Source organism: Lissotriton helveticus, chromosome 1_1 (assembly GCF_964261635.1).
Source record: "Lissotriton helveticus chromosome 1_1, aLisHel1.1, whole genome shotgun sequence".
Taxonomy (NCBI): Eukaryota; Metazoa; Chordata; class Amphibia; order Caudata; family Salamandridae; genus Lissotriton; species Lissotriton helveticus.
Window position 1 is genome coordinate 1,157,613,615 of NC_136057.1, and position 19,860 is coordinate 1,157,633,474.

The following is a 19,860-nucleotide window of genomic DNA, read 5'->3' on the forward strand; positions in this document are numbered from 1 at the left end:
GTCTTGTTGGTCCTGTTCTGCATCAATTTCTGACCTTAACATTTTATTGGACTGTCCCAAAACGTATCAATTTCAGTTACAAGTGTGGAAACAAATTAACTATTTTTCATACACATACCATTCTTCTTTACTAAATGATTTTTAAGTAGTCTTTCTATGATTTTCATTATTTTACTTTTAATATACAATTTGTAGACCTATTAATTACGGTCGCATTTCTACAGATTACTAAAAATTGGAAGAATGCTCTACAGATCTCCTTTCAAGCATGGTGGTGTGCTGCTCGCTATAATCATAGACTAGATAGAGCCTATACTGTCCCAATGTCTGACTATTAAAACTAAATCCTCTCTGGCCTCCAGTAAACATTTTTCTAGATTCCTCAGTTTCAAGGACTTTCATACATCAACCCTTTTTGATAAAGTATATATACCTCCATGAATATATATATTTTTTTCTTCTTAGAGCTTGCATACCAATAGTAAAAGGGTTTAGCTTTTTTGTTTCACAAATATGTACTCTATGATTTTTTTTAATTCCACTACTGTTTATAATTATGCTAATTTAATTACATGAGATGTGCGTTTATTTTTTGCTTTTTCTATTTTCTTTTTCCTTCTCCTACTCATCCAGTTTTCTACATCCTTTTCCTGTTCTCTTATTATTATTCAAACATCTTCAATACCTTGTTATTATATTATATTGCAAACTTGCTGTTATTTCCCTTTTTCCTACTTAATTAACGTTACTTTTAAAACTTAAAACAAGATATAAAATGTTAGCTCACACACCCCTGCACAGCCATGTACATTTTGAGGACTTGTTACTGTGACAGTAAGGCAAAGATACAAGAAATTACTCTGACAGGACGAATCACAGTGCCTAGTGAATGTTTAGCTTGTAGGGTGCTATACAACAAGCACTGTATAGTAAAACGTTGCTCGCTCAAATTGCAATAGCACCAGCAGTAAGCCAGAGTATCATTGTTCAGGATGGCAGACATCTTCTCAAGTGGGGAAAGAGGACGTTAAAATGTGATTATATATTTCGACAGCAGTATCAACCTTTTTTAACCACAGCAAACAGACGTTACTTACCAGCTCTTGCAGCCTAAGAAACCCTGGAAGAAGGTTTGCCTCCATGTCCCTCAAATGCTCGGCTTTGTCCAGGACCTTCAAGGGAAAGATTAAAAACAGCTAATTTGAAAGCAGTTTATTAAAAGATTAGGATTAAAGGTCTAGCAGCAACTTCTAGTACAATTGGTATTGTAACATGATCAAGTAGATTCACACCTTACCAACCATAAAAGGACAGACTACATGTACCAAACCAATTTAAGCAATGGCAGCAACATAGAACATGAATTGAAAATGCAAAAGGTCTCGCATTTGTTTGAGTTAGAGCTATTGGCATTGTAAATGGCAATATCTATTGCCTATGTGTTATGAAATGTACGTATGTGGGGTGTAGTGGAATTGTGTGTGTTGAATTGGATTAGTTAGTTGTGAAATTTTGTGGTGTGACATGGATTGATTTGTGTAGTGGAATTATGTGGAAATATATGCTTAGTAAGTACGTGGTATTGAGTGTACTGGAATTATGTAGAGTAGGATTGTGCATTATGGAGTGCAATTATGTGAAATGGCATTTTGTTTTGTGGAGTGGTATGTAGTGGAGTTTAATTATACGGTGTGCTGTTGAATGTTGTGGCCTGATGTGGAATTGTGTGTTGTGGATTAGATGTATGTGGTGTGTTGTGTAATTGTGTTGAGTTGCATTATGCGATTTGATGTTGAATAAGGCTGTGTGGAATGCAAATGTGTGTAGTTGATTGAATAAGGCTGTGTGGAATGCAAATGTGTGTAGTTGAATGGCGTGATGTGGAACTGTGTGGATAGATTTTATCTGTTTGGTGATGAAAAAGAAGAAATAGGAGCCAAGCTTCAGATCTGTGCGTGTGGCTGTTAAAAAAAAAAACTGAGTTAGAACTATTGGTGTTGTAAATGTAAATGTCTGTTACCTATATGTTATGGAGTAGACATGTGTTGTGTAGTGGAATTATGTGGGCTGGTTCGGAATTGTTAGTTGTGGCATTGTGTGGCATGGAATTGTGTGGTGTAGTATGGATTTGTGTATTAGAAATATGTGGCATGAAGTGCAGCTGTATTTTGTGGATAGTAATGATGTGTTTTTGAGTTTTGGAATTATATGAATGGGATTGTGTGCAACAGAGTGCAATTATGACGAATGGTATTTTGTGTTGTGGAGTGTTATGTAGCGGAATTATGTGGTGTGCTGTTAAATTTTATGGTATGATGTTGAATTATGTGTTGTAAATTGAATATATTTGGTGTGTAGAATAACTGTTGTGGGGTGGAATATATATTTTTTTAATTATGTGTTGTGGAATGGATTTGTGTGGAGTTGAATAGTGTGGAAATAAATACTAGACTTGGCTGCCAAAACAAAAATAAGAAATATAAATGTCATGTCTATCTGATGCAGAGATCAACCCCCTGCTGAAGAAGCAATCCACCGACCAACCAGACCTCAAGAACATCAGACCCATCTCCCTACTCTTCTTCCCCCCAAAGTACTCTAGAAGGCCATCAACGCACAACTCTTCGAGTTAATAAAATCCAACCACGTCCTGGACATCTCTCAATCCAGCTTCCAAAGCAACCACAGTACTGAGCTGCCCTCCATGGTGCCACAGACTATATCCGCTCCCTCCTCGACTAGGGCAAAAGTCCTGGTGGCCATGCACAAAACCACATCAGCAAACTGGACTCTCTCTCACAATGAATCGCCAGATCAACACCCTCTTCTCATCAAGCCCTGTCGCTGACCCAATTCAGGAATGATCTCAAGACCTGGCTCTTCGACTGAACCACAGCGTCCAGATGGATCAGCAGATCACCCACCCACCCCCCTTCAGCGTCTTGAGACCCTCACTGGTAAGTAGTCACGCTATATAAGCCATGACTGATTATACTCGTTCTTCCAGAAGCCAACAAAGGCACCGCCAAACAACTAAAAGCAGATCCTAAAAACAAAACCCGGAATGCATTGTATAAATTTCCTAAATTAGACAATGATGTGTTATTTAACAAAAGCATAACCTAGTCAATTTACAGATAGGTGAACAAAATGGAGAATACTGATAATCATTGGGGAAAAACAATGTTTGGCAACAGCTAAAATAATTTTTTTTACCCCTTTAAGATCATTAGGCATAATAACTGGGAGGGGATGGGGGAATAAAATTAAGCACAGTGCAATTTGTCTAAATAAAATGGGATACTTACAATGTACACTGTTTCGTGCTGTATATTCTGGTTTATTACTTGTTTAAAAAAACGTACAAAGTCATTCAAGGTGTCACAGCGCTCGTAAGCGGAGTACTCATTTTCTGGTATCGGACAATGGCCATGCAACTGATTCAAGATTTGCTCCAGAAGAAGTCTTGAAGTGAAGCATTCAACACAGTTCACAATGGCATGTGGAAGCTAAAGTGAGAAGGAGAAAAACGAAGGCATTTGATTTTTTCCATTTTACAAAGATTATGCTAGATTTAAAGGGAGAAGAATACACAAGTTTGATAACAAAAATTCTTCTATAAAATCACAGATGCAAAGCGTTACAACAAATGACAAAGACAATGTTCTACACTACATTTTGAAAAAGGCAATATATAAAATGTAACACCAGTGCCAAATGCCCACTAGTGCCTCACTCTAAAGCGGATGCCTACACTTTAGGCATTGTGGATTACACACTTATCTAGAGCACAAAAAGTAGCCATTTGTCCCAGTAGGAAGCTGGGCTGGTATGTAGCCAAATGAAAGCCACTGACTTGGCTCACTAGGGCACGATGAACAGTACACAATTATAAATGAGAACTAAACAGAAAGGGAACGTCGACGGAGAAGAGGGATGGAGGATCACTCAATACAGACAATATTAATGGCTGCTAGCATATGAATTGATTTTGTTGCTACTGCCATTACATCACCACCCCCTCTTCTAAATCATTTTGTCCACCATAAGCGTGGAAGGGTATACTCAGATGTGAGTCCCTTGCTCATTGCACCATCAGGATTCAAGCAAGCCGGGCCGACGACGCCTGAAATGGCAGAAACCGGTCCCCGGAAGCTTGTTTCCTTCCCAGTATAAGAATTGGCTTGGTAGTTTGGTTTGCCCTGTTCCCATCATGCACTGGGACAGGAACAGACTAATTTGCATATAGCCAAGTTCTGAGCTGGGATGGTGCAGTGAGCTAAAAAACGGTGATGGATCAAGCCCTGATCTTTGGACTGGGTAAGAGTGGTCTGCTTAATTCAGGCACTCTTTTCATCACCACCCCCTTTTCTGAATCATTACAGGAAGAAAGGCACTGACTGACGCCTATGTCCTGAAGGATCTGAGGGCAGTCCTAGAGGGGCAGATAATAACCTCAAAAAATGAAAAGGGCATTGAGCAGATCATCCAAGAGTTGCAGATTCTGCAAGTTTATATTTTGCAACAGATTTGTCGGTGAAGATCAGCAATAACATTTATCATCATTTTTTGGTCTATGAATTGAAAGAAAATCAACATTGAAACTCCTCACAATTAAAGTGAGCATTGTGGGACAAATAATCTGGGGATCAGGACTGTCCATTGGTCAAAGATTGCTCCCTGGTGTCACAGTAGAAATACCCAGCTAGCTTTGTGGGGCAGGGCCTACAGCCTGTTGCACACAGTGGAAGGCAAGGTACTGATGCACTGAGTAAGAACAACAAAGGTGCAAGGTCCTATTATTCAGGATCAAAGGCTGTGCCCTACTCCTTTGGATGGGATGAGGCGGATTGCAGTAACATTTAAACGCCTTAAAAAAAATGTTTTTAAAGAGGAGAAAACTATTACTGGTAATTTAGTGTTAGCTTTAATCATAGTAAAATGGGTTCATAAATTCATATACAAAACTAAAGAGTGGCATTACTGTTACTATGCAAAACCTAAAATCACTGCCATTCCCCAGTTACAGAAGGCAGTGTAAACTTGAACTCATGCTCCGCCATTTGCTGCCATGACATTCGTGATTACTTTAATTAGATTGACACTGCATACGAACAGGAATCATGGGTGACATGGGTGATATGGAGTGTGTGCACAAACCACCGTAGGGACAGAAGTCACTTAACAGCCTTTCCCTGAACGGAGTGGAGACTGAGCCCGGGCCAAGCTCTAGATCTAGCCTATGTGTAGATATAGCCCATTGTGTATGGCCTTCAGCTGTTTGCAGCAAAGGTCGAAACCAGCGTCTGGCCTTTGGCCAGGCCATCTGCCTAGCCCCTGTGTGGAGTTACCGGACTGTACACAGCCTTGGGCCCTCCTCAAGAGCAGGTCAGGGGGCCAGAAATATCTCTCTCCAAGTCCTTGGGTTTGGACACAGGGCCAGATCCGTGGCTTGCTCCAGCACTCAGCCACCCTAAGAATATAACCAAATACAGACTGCCGTCGACTATGTTCAGTTGTCCGATTTCTTTCGACTCATTAACTCCCCCAAATCGCAATTTTGAAGACCAGACATTAGTCTTGTACACTAGTGTGAGGTTTGTGCTTACACTCTGTACCTAGCCCCATTCCTCCAAAACTTTGGTGAGTGTTCTGAGCATATGTTATATCAGACTAGTCATCGACAGTGCCATGTGAGGTCACGTGCATCAAACAGACAGATTTTCCACAGAATATTGTAAACGCATTCATGCGTGTATATAAATGACATACTACTGCATTCAAAGTCTTAACAGAAATAGAACATGAAGCAAAGGCGTTTTTGTTTTTAATGAAAAGCAGAAACTAGTCAGATTTTTTTTTTTAAAGTAAAAACGATTTTGCCAGAATTATGATAAAAAAGGAACAATTCTAGAGTCTGTTCTTAGGTCCCGTCAACATTGTCAAAGGTCCTCTTGTGGACAATACCGAGCCCCTGGTTTACCACGGCTTCCCTTTCACTCTCATTGCAGGCTTCTTATTCGATTGCTTTCCTCCCTCTTGTGTCTGTAGCTTCTACGCCAGCTTTTCGATTGGAGGCTTTGAAGCCTTCCACTCCTTACATTCAGGGAACTACTTTTTCTTTTTATTGCTGAACTACAAGGGAGAGCATATGTTTTCTTTCTTTCTCTCCTCGTGTTGCTTCCCTCTCTAATGCCTGTCAACCTTACGCTTTCTGTGTTATTACAGCCCTGGCTGATCCGTTGGCCCCCATTCCTCCCCTTTGGTTTTTTTTTTCTTTAAATCCCTACTCCAAGTTTCTTCTTGCTCTTCCACTTCAAGCTGCTCCCCTGTGAGACTGCACTTCTCCTCCCCATAACCCCTGCCCCCACCCTTGCCGGCTGCCTCCGTTTACAGCATTCATTTTTTTAACTGCACCTCCACGCAGTCCAATGTTAATATCCCACCGTACCCCGTTCCTCCATTTATTTATTTATACGTTTTCTCATTTTTTCCGGAGGGCCAACGACGACTATCTGCTCGTTTTTTAAAAAACACTTTTGTGCACATGCAATCTATTTTTCTTTAATTTATCACTTGGAGATTAAAACCCACTACCTTGGATCGGTAAATTAAAAATCAAAAAGGTGATTGTTTTTTTGGCGAGGTTGCAGAGCATTGTCAAAAAGTATTGGTAAAGTCAGTAGGTCCACGTTAGCAACCACATGGTGAGAGCATTGGCTTTGCCATTGCTTGGTGACTAATCTCTCCTGCAACTCAACAGGACGTCTTTTTTTTTGCCCTAGGGAGTAGAAACAATATGTTGTAAACTGGATACGTTCTGCGAGGGATTGACCAGTGGCGCTGGCATCTCCCGGGATTATGGTGTGCGCGAGCAAAACAAAATTAAAAAAATTGAACTTAACTTACCTGAACCAGACAACGCCCTCCTCTGGTCCTCTTCTCTCCCCCAGAACTGGCAGCAGAAACTCCCATGACCAATCAGGGTGCAGCCTCACTCGGCGCCCCATAGCGCTGTTGCAGCTTTGGCTTGCTCTAACCTAGCTGTTTAAAGAACACATATGTGGCTGGCCACCTCAAGACAGCCAGCCAAAAAGACATGCGCACTGTAAACCGTGCTATACATGCCCATCCTCCTCCCTACCGAGTAACATGCTGCTGCCACTCAGCAGCGCCCCACCCTCATCCTAGCGGTACAAAAGGGGGTGGTGTTGGACGGAGCACCTGAACCAATCAAACACTCACACCCAGTCAGCAGATCTGGGTTTAATCCATCACCGTTCTTTAACCCACTCTGCCACCCTCATCCTGACACTCTGTTCGGGACAGGGAAGAAAAATAAAATGGCAATAATTACCACTTTATTTTTCAGGGGGGGAGGAGGGTGGTATTTTCCGTGGGGCAACGCTCCTCAGCTCCAACGGAGGAGACGCCCCTGGGATTGACACCATAACAGGATCCATTAAAACCCCCACCCTTCCTTCCTGGGATGCAGGAACAGAATCCCCAATGACAGCTTATGATGCCAACTCTTCATACATTAAAAGTATGCGAGAAATGGGGAGACAAAGGAATAAGGACCAGGGATATGTTAGTACCGCCTGGGGCGGGAAGTCTAAATGACGATTTGCCTCCTCAGCAAAAATAAAAAATAATAATAATAATAAACCATTACATAAACATCATGAAAGGTCCAGGGATAATGGGTTACAAAAAGTAAGATTTATTTTTTAAATGGAGATGTGGAAGAATAATTTTAATAAGGAGATGCCAAGATACTCATGTATTATTGTAAGCTGCATTTAGTATTTTTTTCTTAAATGAAATTTCGACTTACAGGTTTTATATCGCGACCCTACAGTGTGAGTTTTTTTTTACACAGTACCTTTTTAAACTGGATAACAATTCGAGGTTCTGAATGTCAAAGTGCTCGAAATGAAGAGGGGGCGATGCCTCTACTGACCGCAACAAATGGTTTACCAGGTAGAAATGAACAAATAAATGAGAAATGTATTTACTTAATATTTATTCGAGAGTTAGCAGACATTAGTTGCCATGCTCCTTTAACAAAGATATTTGAAGACCACAGGTTATGGGTAGGTCTAGAATTTTTTTTTTACAAGTGTTGTCAAGTATTTTATACATTTCAATGGCTGTACCAACATAAAACTTTTGTTTCGTAGGGTAATCAAAGTTACTCATTTTCAAAACTACAAAACAATCCCTGAAGTTCTGAGGCACGCAGATTACCTTAAGAATCTTGAGAATGGTTTGCATCACGTAAGTTTTTCCTGTAGCCGTGTGTCCATAGATAAAAATGGATGGAAAGCTGTAATGTTGACGCTGAAAAAAAAAAAAATGTGCACAACAGAATTAAAATGTCTTAGTCTCATTATTTCCATCAGTTCATACCAAACATGTAAGTATGGTGGTAATGGTTTGTTAATTCCGCTGGGCTTTTTTTCTGGGCGGTTTTGTAACTTTTGAAAATCAGCGATTGGCAGTATTTATTCTTTTTGGTGGCCTAAAAATGGGTCACGGGTAGTTTGTTTTTTTAACATATGTAACTGTAGAGGGCTTCTTAGACAGATTCTAGTATTCATGGCCATTTACTATCATCATCAAATAGCAGGGGGGGGGGGCAAATCACATGGGAGAGATATGAACCACCAATACACCAGGAAAAGCATTAGTTCTATGAAGAACAGCAATCATAGCTCAAGACTGGGGACCATGGTGCATTGAGCAGTATTATGCATCGCACAACCACAATTACACTTGTGTCAACAACTTCCACAACAGGTCAAGGATCACAATCGCTATGCCAGGGAAAGTCTGAATGTCAAGAAAGGCTATAAAATATAATGGACTATCCACTGTTATACTAGGGATCGCTACAATCAGATGCTAACAAAATCATAATATATCAGGAAAGGGCCCATGATTCATTCCTCTCAGTCTCATATGAACCCAAACACGCCCCTCTTCAATCTCAGAATTCCTTCTCTCTCAGACCATTGTAAGTCAGACTCACCCAAGAGAATTTCACCAAGGCCAATGTTTCTCCCTCTCAGGCCGAACTCTCACTCTTAAACCAGTCTCTCTTTTAATCAGGCGAGCTATGTTCTCTCTCTACATCTCCGCCCTCATCAGACCAGTTTGCCAGGTTCTCACAATCCCTCTCCCCCTCACAGGCTGTTCACTCCGTCTCTACCCGCTACCCCGGCCAAAACACTTTAGTGCGGCCATTAGGAGTTGATGTGGAAACCATTTTCATCCTCCTTACTGAAAGACTGTTAATCCTGTTCATCACCTGCACAATAATATCTTCAACTCAAATATCGTTTCCGAACCAGTGGCCCTCGCGGTCAGGCTAATTTCTGGCAACAGGGTTTATTCCAGTGGGCATTTCATAATGCAGCATAGCGGCCATATTTACTATCTGTATATAAACCTGGATTCAAAATGACTAGTACATTCATAAACCGATACCACTCGCCTGAGGATGTGTTTGTAATCTACAGCTATCAATCCTGCCGAACAATACAGTTTCAAATCCATAACTCCAACAGGAGCAAAGGACAGCACAGTTTCAAATCACACTGTGAAATTGTCGGCATGCAGCAGTTGGCCTGCAGTTTGTTTAAAATGCAAAAAATACCTTTCAAGGGAAATCAGTGGGAGCAGCTCTTCTTAGTGATAGTGATTTGAGGACACAGTGGGCCTCATTTACAAAGATTCCAAATAAAGATTCACAAATTGCAACTAATAATTTCCGTTAGTTTTTTGTAATGTACTAACATGGATTAGGTAAAAGTGGTAATAATTTGTGCACCAACTTATACTGAAAGAATTGTGATTTTGCAAACTAACCCACGTACTCATAAGTTGGTTCACAAAATACTGATTTGTAGTGGGTTGAATTTCGACCTCTCATTATTATGCATGAGCTAGGTTGCAAATTGCAACGCACAATGATTGGCCACAATCACAGGGATGGGGACTTGCTGGGGTGATCAGACCACCATGTCTGCAAATGCTTTTGAATAAAGCAATTTTTTTGGTCAACATAGTCCCTTCACCTTTATTGAATGGCGTACCACCTCCTATGAGTTGGTGTTAAAATATTGTTTGAGGCACAGATTTTATTGGCAAAACATTAATAAATACCTTAAGGAATTGATATTTAGAAGGGAGGCCCTAAACACATGCCTTCCAAGTGCTGATTACTTATTGTTTCCTTAACCCATTTAACAATTCAATAAACCTTTTCAGATTTATTGATGGAATTAGTAGGTTGTTGTTATCACTTTGTATAGCGCAACAACTCTCACCCGGAGATGTATCTCGGTGCTTAGCTAACACAGGGCCCAGCACTAAACTAGAACCACCAGGTCTTCAATATTTTTAGGTCTCGCCTGTGTAGGCTGCGCATGCGCAGTGTAGCAGACGAGATTTTATGTTTTAGAGGAGCTTCTGTAACGGGTTTTAAGCCCGCCCCTCTTTTCCATTGGCCGGCTTCACCGTTTATGCTAAACGGTGGCCAGCCACTGGAAAAGAGGTTTGTGTGACGCACACTTTTCTATTTTTTGGCTGTCCCACTAGGATGGCCTCGTCTGCATTACGGCTGTCGTAAGCAATTTGTTATCTTTATGGGGTCATGTGTTTCAAATACATGGCCCCATAAAGACAAAAAATCGGCGGACCGTGCTTTTTTTTTTTTCTTTACTTTTGGTAGAATCGCGGATTACACCAAAAGTAAACAAATAGAAAAAATATATATTTCTTTACTTGTGGTATAATCGCAGCACCCGCGTTTTTCCTTTTAATGTTTTAAATAAAGCGCGGGTGCCGCGATTATACCAAAAGTATAGAAATAGAAAAAATAAATATTTCTTTACTTTTGGTATAATCGCGGCACCCGCGCTTTACTTTTACAAAAAGTAAAGCGCGGGTGCGGCGATTATACCAAAAGGACAGCAGTCAGACAAGCATCCTCCCATAAACACAAGCAAATATGGTTTCACAGGAGTGAAGATGTGGGGGCTAGAGGCGTCCTGGGAGAGTGGCCCTCCTTATCCCCCACACCCCAGAAGAAGACTGGGGGGCTGGTCTGGAGGGCAGTCCACGTGTAGGGAGACGGGCAGCCTGTTTCAATACGTCTGGTCTCTTGTGTTTCTGACCATTGGGTTAGGACGTCCCGACCACTTGTCAAATTCCCACTCCACTTACTACGTTACGCTTTACGCGGTCTTATATATAGCCTTGTGGTGAACCTGTCTCCATCATTCCAATGAGCCTAGTCAGTAACAGGCTTCCACCCCTGCCCACCCTTCCACGGTATTTGCCACCGCTGATGTGCAGCACTGTAAACATCTGGAGTCACTAGTGTCATGCTCAATGGTAAGCATGTTTTCGACCACAGAAGGTAGATGGGCTGATCGCTGGTCCCAGGACGTTCTCAGCAGCAAGCTCTCAACCCCCCCCCCCCCCCCCGAGTTATCTTCGCCGTATGCCAGCATGGCGGCAGCAGGAGCCAGGTAGCCTGCTCTCTCCGACATTAAACTCCGCCGCTTTGCTGCAGGGGGAGAGCGAGCTTCAGCCCTCTAATCTCCGGGCTGATAATGTGGATTAGGAGTTTATTAAAAAATACAATATCCGCACTGACATTGCGCCCGGGCTTCAATCACTGCAGGTCAGAGGCCGGCTTATACGGGACTGGCCATTCATGTGGCACACGCCACCAACAGAACAGCTGCCAAACACTTTAACAACAGATGGTTCTGATACCCAAATCAAAGATGCTCACGTTATCAACCATTCAAGAATAAATGGATGAGGTGGCCCCTCTGTTACTCCAAACCAGGTGACACAGATCTATGCAGGAGGCGCATTACCCACCCAGGCTATCCCTCCATCTTGTCCAGGAGAGGAACGCCATGGACATGCAAATGTCAGCGATTGCTGGAAATATGCAGCAGAATCAAGACAAGCATCTGGTTCTCAGTTTCGACTAAAAATAGGTGCATTTCCCAAAAAAAATGATGCTGGAGGCCCTGGCAAGAACCAGTTGCTTGGATTCCACGTCCTCCTGCAGCTCAGACACTGGGAGCAAAGCGCTCACCTGACTGGAGCTTGGCCCAGGCAGAGGCGCTTTGTTTAAGTGTGAGAAGGCAAAATGGAGAGCTTCCGAGGAAAGTGTCCACACTGACCTTTCTAATGAGAGGGACCGGTGGATATGGCGATAATAAAACATCTAGGTACTCGCCGAAAAAGTGCTTCAACACCTCAGCAGGGGTAGTAAGCGCTATATAAATGTAATTACAATTACAATCTAGGTAACGCGTAGCGAGACAGGCACCCTGACCAGAGGGGCTGTGCCAGGTATTACGTGACGCAGGGACTTCTAAGACGAGGCGCCAGAAGGCAACATTCCTGATGCGGGGCTTTTAACCAACACTGCCCCATTTCACAAAGAACGTCAGGCCTCGCGGCACCCGCGCTTCACTTTTAACATTAAAAGTATAGCGCGGGTTCCGCGATTATACCAAAAGTAAAGAAATAGATTTTTTTCCGATTTCTTTACTTTTGGTATAATCTTGTATACTTTTGTATGCAAGAACCCTCGTTTTTTATTCAAGTAGTTCATAATTGAATTGTGCTCTTTTCACCCAGTTCACATTGAAAACGGGTTATTCTAAAGTGTACTTTGACGAGTTATGACCAAATTAGCGCATGCCAACTTTGAGGGGGAGAGGGGTCTGCTGGCCACCACTGTCCGACTGTGCAGAGCTACGTGCATTTCTAAAAGAATAAAGTATAGCATGCAAAAATGCCTGAGTAGAAATCTCATTCTGCTTCCAGCCGCCTCTTTAGTTCTTCATTGTCTGCGCCGTGTTACAACACCTTGGAAAGTGGGCTGGCGGGATCCCGGCTGATAGCCTGGTTTAAAGTGTCTGCTATCAGTTACAGTGGCCTCCTAAAAAGAAGAGCCTTGGCACTTATTATTATTATTTTTTTTTTTACACAAATCGAGCACTGCACATCCTACGTGGGGCTGGGAGTTCGGGGTGTGGAGTGGGACAGAGTCAGTCAGGGTCAGGTTAGCAGCAGAACAGTGAAGTGGCTACCACAGGAGATTACATAGAGCCCTTGTAAACTTCGACAAATTGCCATGGCTTTGAGGACAACAAACCAGCCAATGGAATAGTTTACGAAATGCCAACAACAAATTACTGAAGGGGCCTGACCAAAAGCCCACTCTTCTGTGTACGTAAGTGTGTAGGTCACTTGAGGCTTCCAGCAGAAATCTACTGTTGGCTGTATGCAAGATCTAAAAAGAGAAAATTGGGATAGAAGCCTGTCGAAATGCAAAATTTGTAATTTGTAGAAAACCAAGTATTTGTCTGATTAAGTATTTACAAAGTAGGAGTACGTTTACTTTCAAGAAAGGGTATAATGCGAGTCCAAAAACAAACTCAATCCAACACCCATGACATGTTATCTTAAAATGTTTTACCATAAAGGTGATTCCTTTGCATATCGTCTGAGTATAAAGAGGCCAAGATGGGGGCGGGGGTGGTACAATTTGAGGAGATATGTTAATGGGTCCTTCAGAGGTAAGCCTGCAAGTAAATAAATTCACTTAACCCTTTCATCTTCTCATCATCATACTAGCCAGACACAAAAGGACAGAATTAGTGAACATTATAACAAGCAACAACCAGCTCTCCCCATCTCAGACTGAGCAGCCGGCATATCTAAAGACCACTCTCTAAGTTGGAGTGGGATTATTTGTTCACTGCCATTTGAAAACATACATTTAGACCCTATGTTCTTGAAATACTTGCAATTCTGCATCAAACAACCCCTGCTTAGGGCATTGCTGAATGGGATCCTGTTGCACCAGTTCCCCACTGGGAGGGGCACCTGACAGGGGTGCCAACTATTACTGCTTTTTGTGGTAGGGCTAGAAATGATGATGATAAAGTGGTTCGAGATAGATGCTGTTGTTCAGCTATTTTAGTGTGCCGGTGGTATGGAAAATCAGGTATACTTCTGTACCAATAATTGTTTTCGTATTTGAACTATCTTCAATGGTCCAGCTCAATGGCATTCTAGATACTCAGGGCCATATTAACTAATAGTCAATTGGAGGTGCATTGCATGAATAAAAGTTGCACTGTATTGTGCAACTTTATTTTGGCATGGGCTGCACCGTATTTACTGAGCATCGCACAAGCGCAATGCAGCATAACACAATTCATCATACTTGGTACAAAGTGTACAGGCGTGGCACAACAAGACGTCCTTTCATCGCAGTGCACTTTCAGAACTGATAAAAGTCCGATGCATACTTGGTTCTTATAACCTACAAGATGGCAAGCCAGTAAGACGCTACTAGCTAGGAAGTCACTTAGCAACACGGAGGGGGGGGACTCAGGAGACTACAGAAAAAGAAAGATTACCTTTACCTAGAAGGAGAATGAGATTTGATATCGGAGTTGAAAAAAACAATAAACATTTCTAGTGGTCATGCAATAGGTCTCGCCATTTATTAAGTTAAAAGCATTTGCTTTGCTATACAATACCATTAGCAAAGCAAATGGCTTTAACTTAACCAAAGGCGAGACCTGTTGCATTTTCAATGCTTGTTTTTAACTTCAGGAGTCTGGGCAGCTGCGGATGTAGTATTGGTGTCGATTCCACGCCGAAGGAGCAGTAGAGGAACAAGCATTGGAAATGCAATAGGTCTTGCATTAGGAAAGTTTGAGCGATTGGTATTGTAAATGACACTTTTTATTTATGTGTTGGTTTTGAAAATAGCAAAATTAATAGCTTTTGTCAGTTACAATGTCAATAGTTTTAACTTTCGCAAATGTGACACCTATAGCATTTGTAATGCAATGTGTGTTGTATTTACGTGACTTAGATGTATTGATATTACAAATAACAATGGCTTTTAATTTTGCAAATAATGTGGTGGTGGATGCGGTGGTGGTGCATGTGGTGGATGTGGTGGTGGTGGATGTGGTGGTGGATGTGGCGGTGGATGTCATGGTAGATGTGGATGTGGTGGTGGATGTGGTGATGGATGTGGTGGTGGATGTGGTGGTGATGGTGGATGTGTGGTGGATGTGGGGATGGTGGATGCGGTGGTGGTGGTGGATGGGGTGGTGGATGCTGTGGTGGTGGTGGATGGGGTGGATGTAGTGGTGGTGGGTGTGGTGGATGTGGTGGTGGTGCGTGTGGTGGATGTGGCGGTGGATGTGGCGGTGGATGTTGCGGTGGATGTGGTGGTGGTGCGTGTGGTGGATGTGGCGGTGGATGTGGCGGTGGATGTGGCGGTGGATGTGGAGGTGGATGTGGAGGTGGATGCGGTGGTGGATGCGGTGGTGGATGCGGTGGTGGATGCGGTGGTGGATGCGGTGGTGGAAGTGGGTGTGGTGGTGGATGTGGTGGATGCGGTGGTGGTGGGTGTGGTGGATGTGGTGGTGGATGTGGTGGTGGATGTGGTGGTGGATGTGGTGGTGGATGTGGTGGTGGATGTGGCGGTGGATGTCATGGTGGATGTGGAGGTGATGGTGGATGTGGAGGTGATGGTGGATGTGGACGTGGTGGTGTACGTGGTGGTGGATGTGGTGGTGGATGTGGTGGTGGATGTGGTGGTGGTGGATGCGGTGGTGGTGGATGCGGTGGTGGTGGATGCGGTGGTGGTGGTGGATGCGGCGGTGGTGGAACTGGTGGTGGATGTGTTGGATGTGGTGGTGGATGTGGTGGTGGATGTGGTGGTGGATGCGGTGGATGCGGAGGTGGATGCGGTGGTGGATGCGGTGGTGGATGCGGTGGTGGATGCGGTGGTGGATGCGGTGGTGGATGCGGTGGTGGTGCATGTGGTGGATGTGGCTCATCACTTTCCCCTCTTTTGTTTAATTTATACATCTACCCTCTTATTTTTATGTTACAGCAGCTGGAGGTCACGGTGTTTAATTACGCAGACGACCTCCAGCTAATCTTTAACCTTTCTCATTCATCTTCATCCGCCCAGAATGTCCAGACAGTCATGACGTTCATTCAGGACTGGATGAACTGCAACCACCTCAAACTCAACCCGGACAAGACCGAGCTGGTCTTGAACGGAGGTGGTTGCAGTCCGTGGTCCCCCTCCTTTTGGCCCCCGTCACTTGGTGTCCCTCCACTCCCCGTACCTAAAGTTAAAACTCTTGGGATCCTCTTAAACTCACAACTTTCTGTTCAATCACAAGTTGGTTCAGTGGTCTCCTCCTGTTTTTTTTCCCTCAGAATAATTAGGAAAGTTTCCCGTTTTTTTTCCCCCTCTGCTCTAAAAATCATTATGTTGGCCATGGTACTATCTCGTATTGACTATGGCAACATAATCTATAATGGGGCTCCTGCCTATGCGATCCACCGCCTGCAGCTGGTGCAGAACCAGGCTGCCCGCCTGATTCACGGCCTACCTAAATACCATCGGGCCACACCACTGCTCAAAGCACTACATTGGCTTCCGGTGACTGAGCGTGCCCTCTTTAAACTTGGCTGCCTCACTTTCCAGGCTAGGTGGTGATGAAGCAAAGCTTTGCATATTTTGCGACTTGCTGTATCCATGAACCTCGTCTGTGTGTAACAAGGTAATAAGTGTACGTCTTACTAACGTTTATATTTAGTTTAAGCAAAGTTTATGAAGCTTGCCTATGTGTATTCCTAATGCATTTAATCCATGTCCGTAAAACATGGCCGCCGCTTGTATTTAGTTACTGCGCATGCGTCAGCCACACTCACGTGTCCTGACGTGTCTGCAGAATTGGAGGGAAAATAATGCGCATGCGTAATACATAGCTTGTACTGCTCGTGCAGTTTGCTCTTGTTCCTGTGTATGTGTAGCTAACATTTAGACTGCATAAGTATATTTTATGATAATAAGTTGAAAGTACAAAACCAAATGATGTGTTTTCATAATGTTATTTTCTATGTATTAATTTGTTTTCGCTTGCTTTTCATGTACCGCGGGGAATGGGGGTCTGTCTATACCGAAAGCCATCTTGGAAGTCCCTTCTGCGCATGTGCGACTTTCCGGGGACCTGACAACCTTGGCTGATGGAACTTAGCCAGCTGGCAGTGATGGGCAAGATGCTCCTGAGAAACTGACCTGCGAACTCGGCTGGACGGAGTCATGTGTTCTTGCTCCGATACATTGTACAATTGTCATTGTATTTCTCCGCAGTTTCTCATGGGAACCCCAATCTCGCTAGGCGGTACCCAGATATGTAAATGAAGCATCCAAATAGTGTGTTATGATTGGTGTGTTACCCAAATCTTACCTTAGGACCAATCGAAATTGGGGATTCTGACACTTTGCAACATTTGAGGGGTGGTACCCTGTCCCAAAACAGTATATCTACCCTGGGTTCACCTAGGGAATTTGTCCGACTTGTCTGGTTTAGCTGACCTGTCACTGACCCATCGTACTCAATAGGTGACTGAAGATACAGAGCGCTGCGGAGCACTCTGTCCGAAATTGACCATAGACTAAGGTTCTACTGAACCTTAAAGTGCTGGCGAAGCACTTTGCTGGGAGTTCGCTGATCCAATCGGGGTCTTGATCGATAGCTGCAGAGAGGGTGGAGCGCAGGCGTTGCTTCCAAACTGAGGGTGCGGTCCTGTCCTGAGGGTTTGCTGTCTTGTCCTGAGGTCCTGTCCTGATTCCTAATCTGAGGGTATCCTGTCCTGTCCTGGGTGTCCATTCTGCACCTGCTGTCCTTTGAGGGGTATCCTTCCTTGAGGGTTTCCTGTCCTTAAACTGACCCGTGGCCAGGGTTTGGTTTCCACACCAGTCTAGGTAAATACTGCTCTAAGGTCTTTAAACTTGCACCTTTCTATTTTTCTGTCTTTGCTTTAATAAAGTGACATCTTGCACATGTTGATTTTCCATGCTTTTGCCGCAAACTATTGAATCATAAAGTCAATTGCATATTTTTCTTAAATTTTTCCTATGCTATCCTACCTTTTAGAAATCATATTTTGCATTGCAGTTTGTCATTTTCTGATATGGTCTAGAACAGCCTTACTTAAATTTTCTAAAGAGTTTTTGCCTTGAATGCATAGCATATTTCCCTTGCCTCTCATATTTGCATTTGAATGATTACCCTAACTTTATTTCTCTATAGTTATGTACCTTTCATTATCTTGGTTATTGATTGCCTTATTCTTGTAAGTTTGATGCTTGATGAAAACGAACTTTAGATAAACATTTTAAAAACTTCCAGTTGTCCGTGGTCATTTTACAACAGTACTGAATGTCATTTGAATTTGCTGCCCTTCCTTTTACAGCTAGGCCCCTGATCCGTTGAGGTCATAGGTACCCGTGTCGGTGGATGGTAAGTCGGGTACTCTGATTAATAACAGTAGGGAACACACACAAATTGGTAGCAGCCCGTGAAGTCGCCTGGTCAATGAATAGTGCGAATTGAAAGTATATGGGCCCTGAAGCCGGAAACGGCGAAATCATTTGCTGGGTGACCTCGCGCGCTCTATCAGTGGGGCACTGCTCCCGAGTTCATATGCTCCGCTATCAAGCCCTACCTTCCTGGCAGAGAACTTCGCTCCACCTATATGGCCCTTCTCGCTACCCCCCGTTTTAAAAAACAGAGGGCTGGCGGAACGAAGTTCGCTGTCCTTGCTCCAGTCTTTTGGAACTCCCTTCCTGCTGCCCTCCGCACATCGCCTTCCTACCTACAATTTCGGAAGGATCTCAAAACCTTCCTATTTGCGCAAGCTTACACTGCCTAACCTCTTCCAGCTGCTGCCGTCCACTGCATTGCACATAGCGCCATGAAACCGCTGGGTAAAAGTGCGCTGAATAAATGTTTTTAAATTCAAAATTCAAATTCAAATGTGGTGGTAGTGGATGTGGTGGTGGATGTGGTGGTGGTGGATGTGGCGGTGATGGTGGAGGTGATGTGGATGTGGTGGTGGATGTGGTGGATGTGGTGGATGCGGTGGTGGTGGTGGATGGGGTGGTGGTGGTGGATGGGGTGGTGGTGGTGGATGGGGTGGTGGTGGTGGATGGGGTGTGGATGCGGTGTTGGTGGTGGATGGGGTGGTGGATGTAGTGGTGGTGGGTGTGGCGGTGATGGTGGAGGTGATGTGGATGTGGTGGATGTGGTGGATGTGGTGGTGGTGGTGGATGGGGTGTGGATGCGGTGGTGGTGGTGGTGGATGGGGTGGTGGATGGGGTGGTGGTGGTGGATGGGGTGGTGGTGGTGGATGGGGTGGTGGATAGGGTGGTGGTGGTGGATGGGGTGGTGGATGTAGTGGTGGTGGGTGTGGTGGATGTGGTGGTGGTGGATGTGGCGGTGGATGTGGCGGTGGATGTGGCGGTGGATGTGGCGGTGGATGTGGCGGTGGATGTGGATGTGGTGGATGCTGTGGTGGATGCGGTGGTGAATGCGGTGGATGTGGTGGTGGTGGATGTGGTGGTGGAAGTGGATGTGGTGGTGGATGTGGTTGATGTGGTGGTGGTGGATGCGGTGGTGGATGTGGTGGTGGTGGGTGTGGTGGATGCGGTGGTGGTGCATGTGGTGGATGCGGTGGTGGTGCATGTGGTGGATGCGGTGGTGGTGCATGTGGTGGTGGATGTGGAGGTGATGGTGGATGTGGAGGTGATGGTGGATGTGGAGGTGATGGTGGATGTGGAGGTGATGGTGGATGTGGAGGTGATGGTGGATGTGGAGGTGATGGTGGATGTGGAGGTGATGGTGGATGTGGTGGTGGTGGTGGTGGATGTGGTGGTGGTGGTGGGTGTGGTGGATGTGGTGGTGGTGGATGCGGTGGATGTGGTGG

General features: G+C 44.1%; 1 protein-coding gene across 1 annotated transcript in view; it reads right to left on the minus strand.

Moving 5' to 3' along the window:
* Nucleotides 1–19,860, minus strand: part of ORC5 (origin recognition complex subunit 5) — a 401,683-nt gene that overhangs the window by 291,824 nt on the left and 89,999 nt on the right. Inside the window, exons 2-4 of the mRNA XM_078679036.1 lie at nt 8,251–8,343; nt 3,309–3,509; nt 1,098–1,172 (exon numbers count right to left, since the gene is read on the minus strand). Of these exons, the coding sequence (XP_078535162.1) occupies nt 1,098–1,172; nt 3,309–3,509; nt 8,251–8,343 (369 nt within the window). The remainder of the gene's footprint in view (nt 1–1,097; nt 1,173–3,308; nt 3,510–8,250; nt 8,344–19,860) is intronic.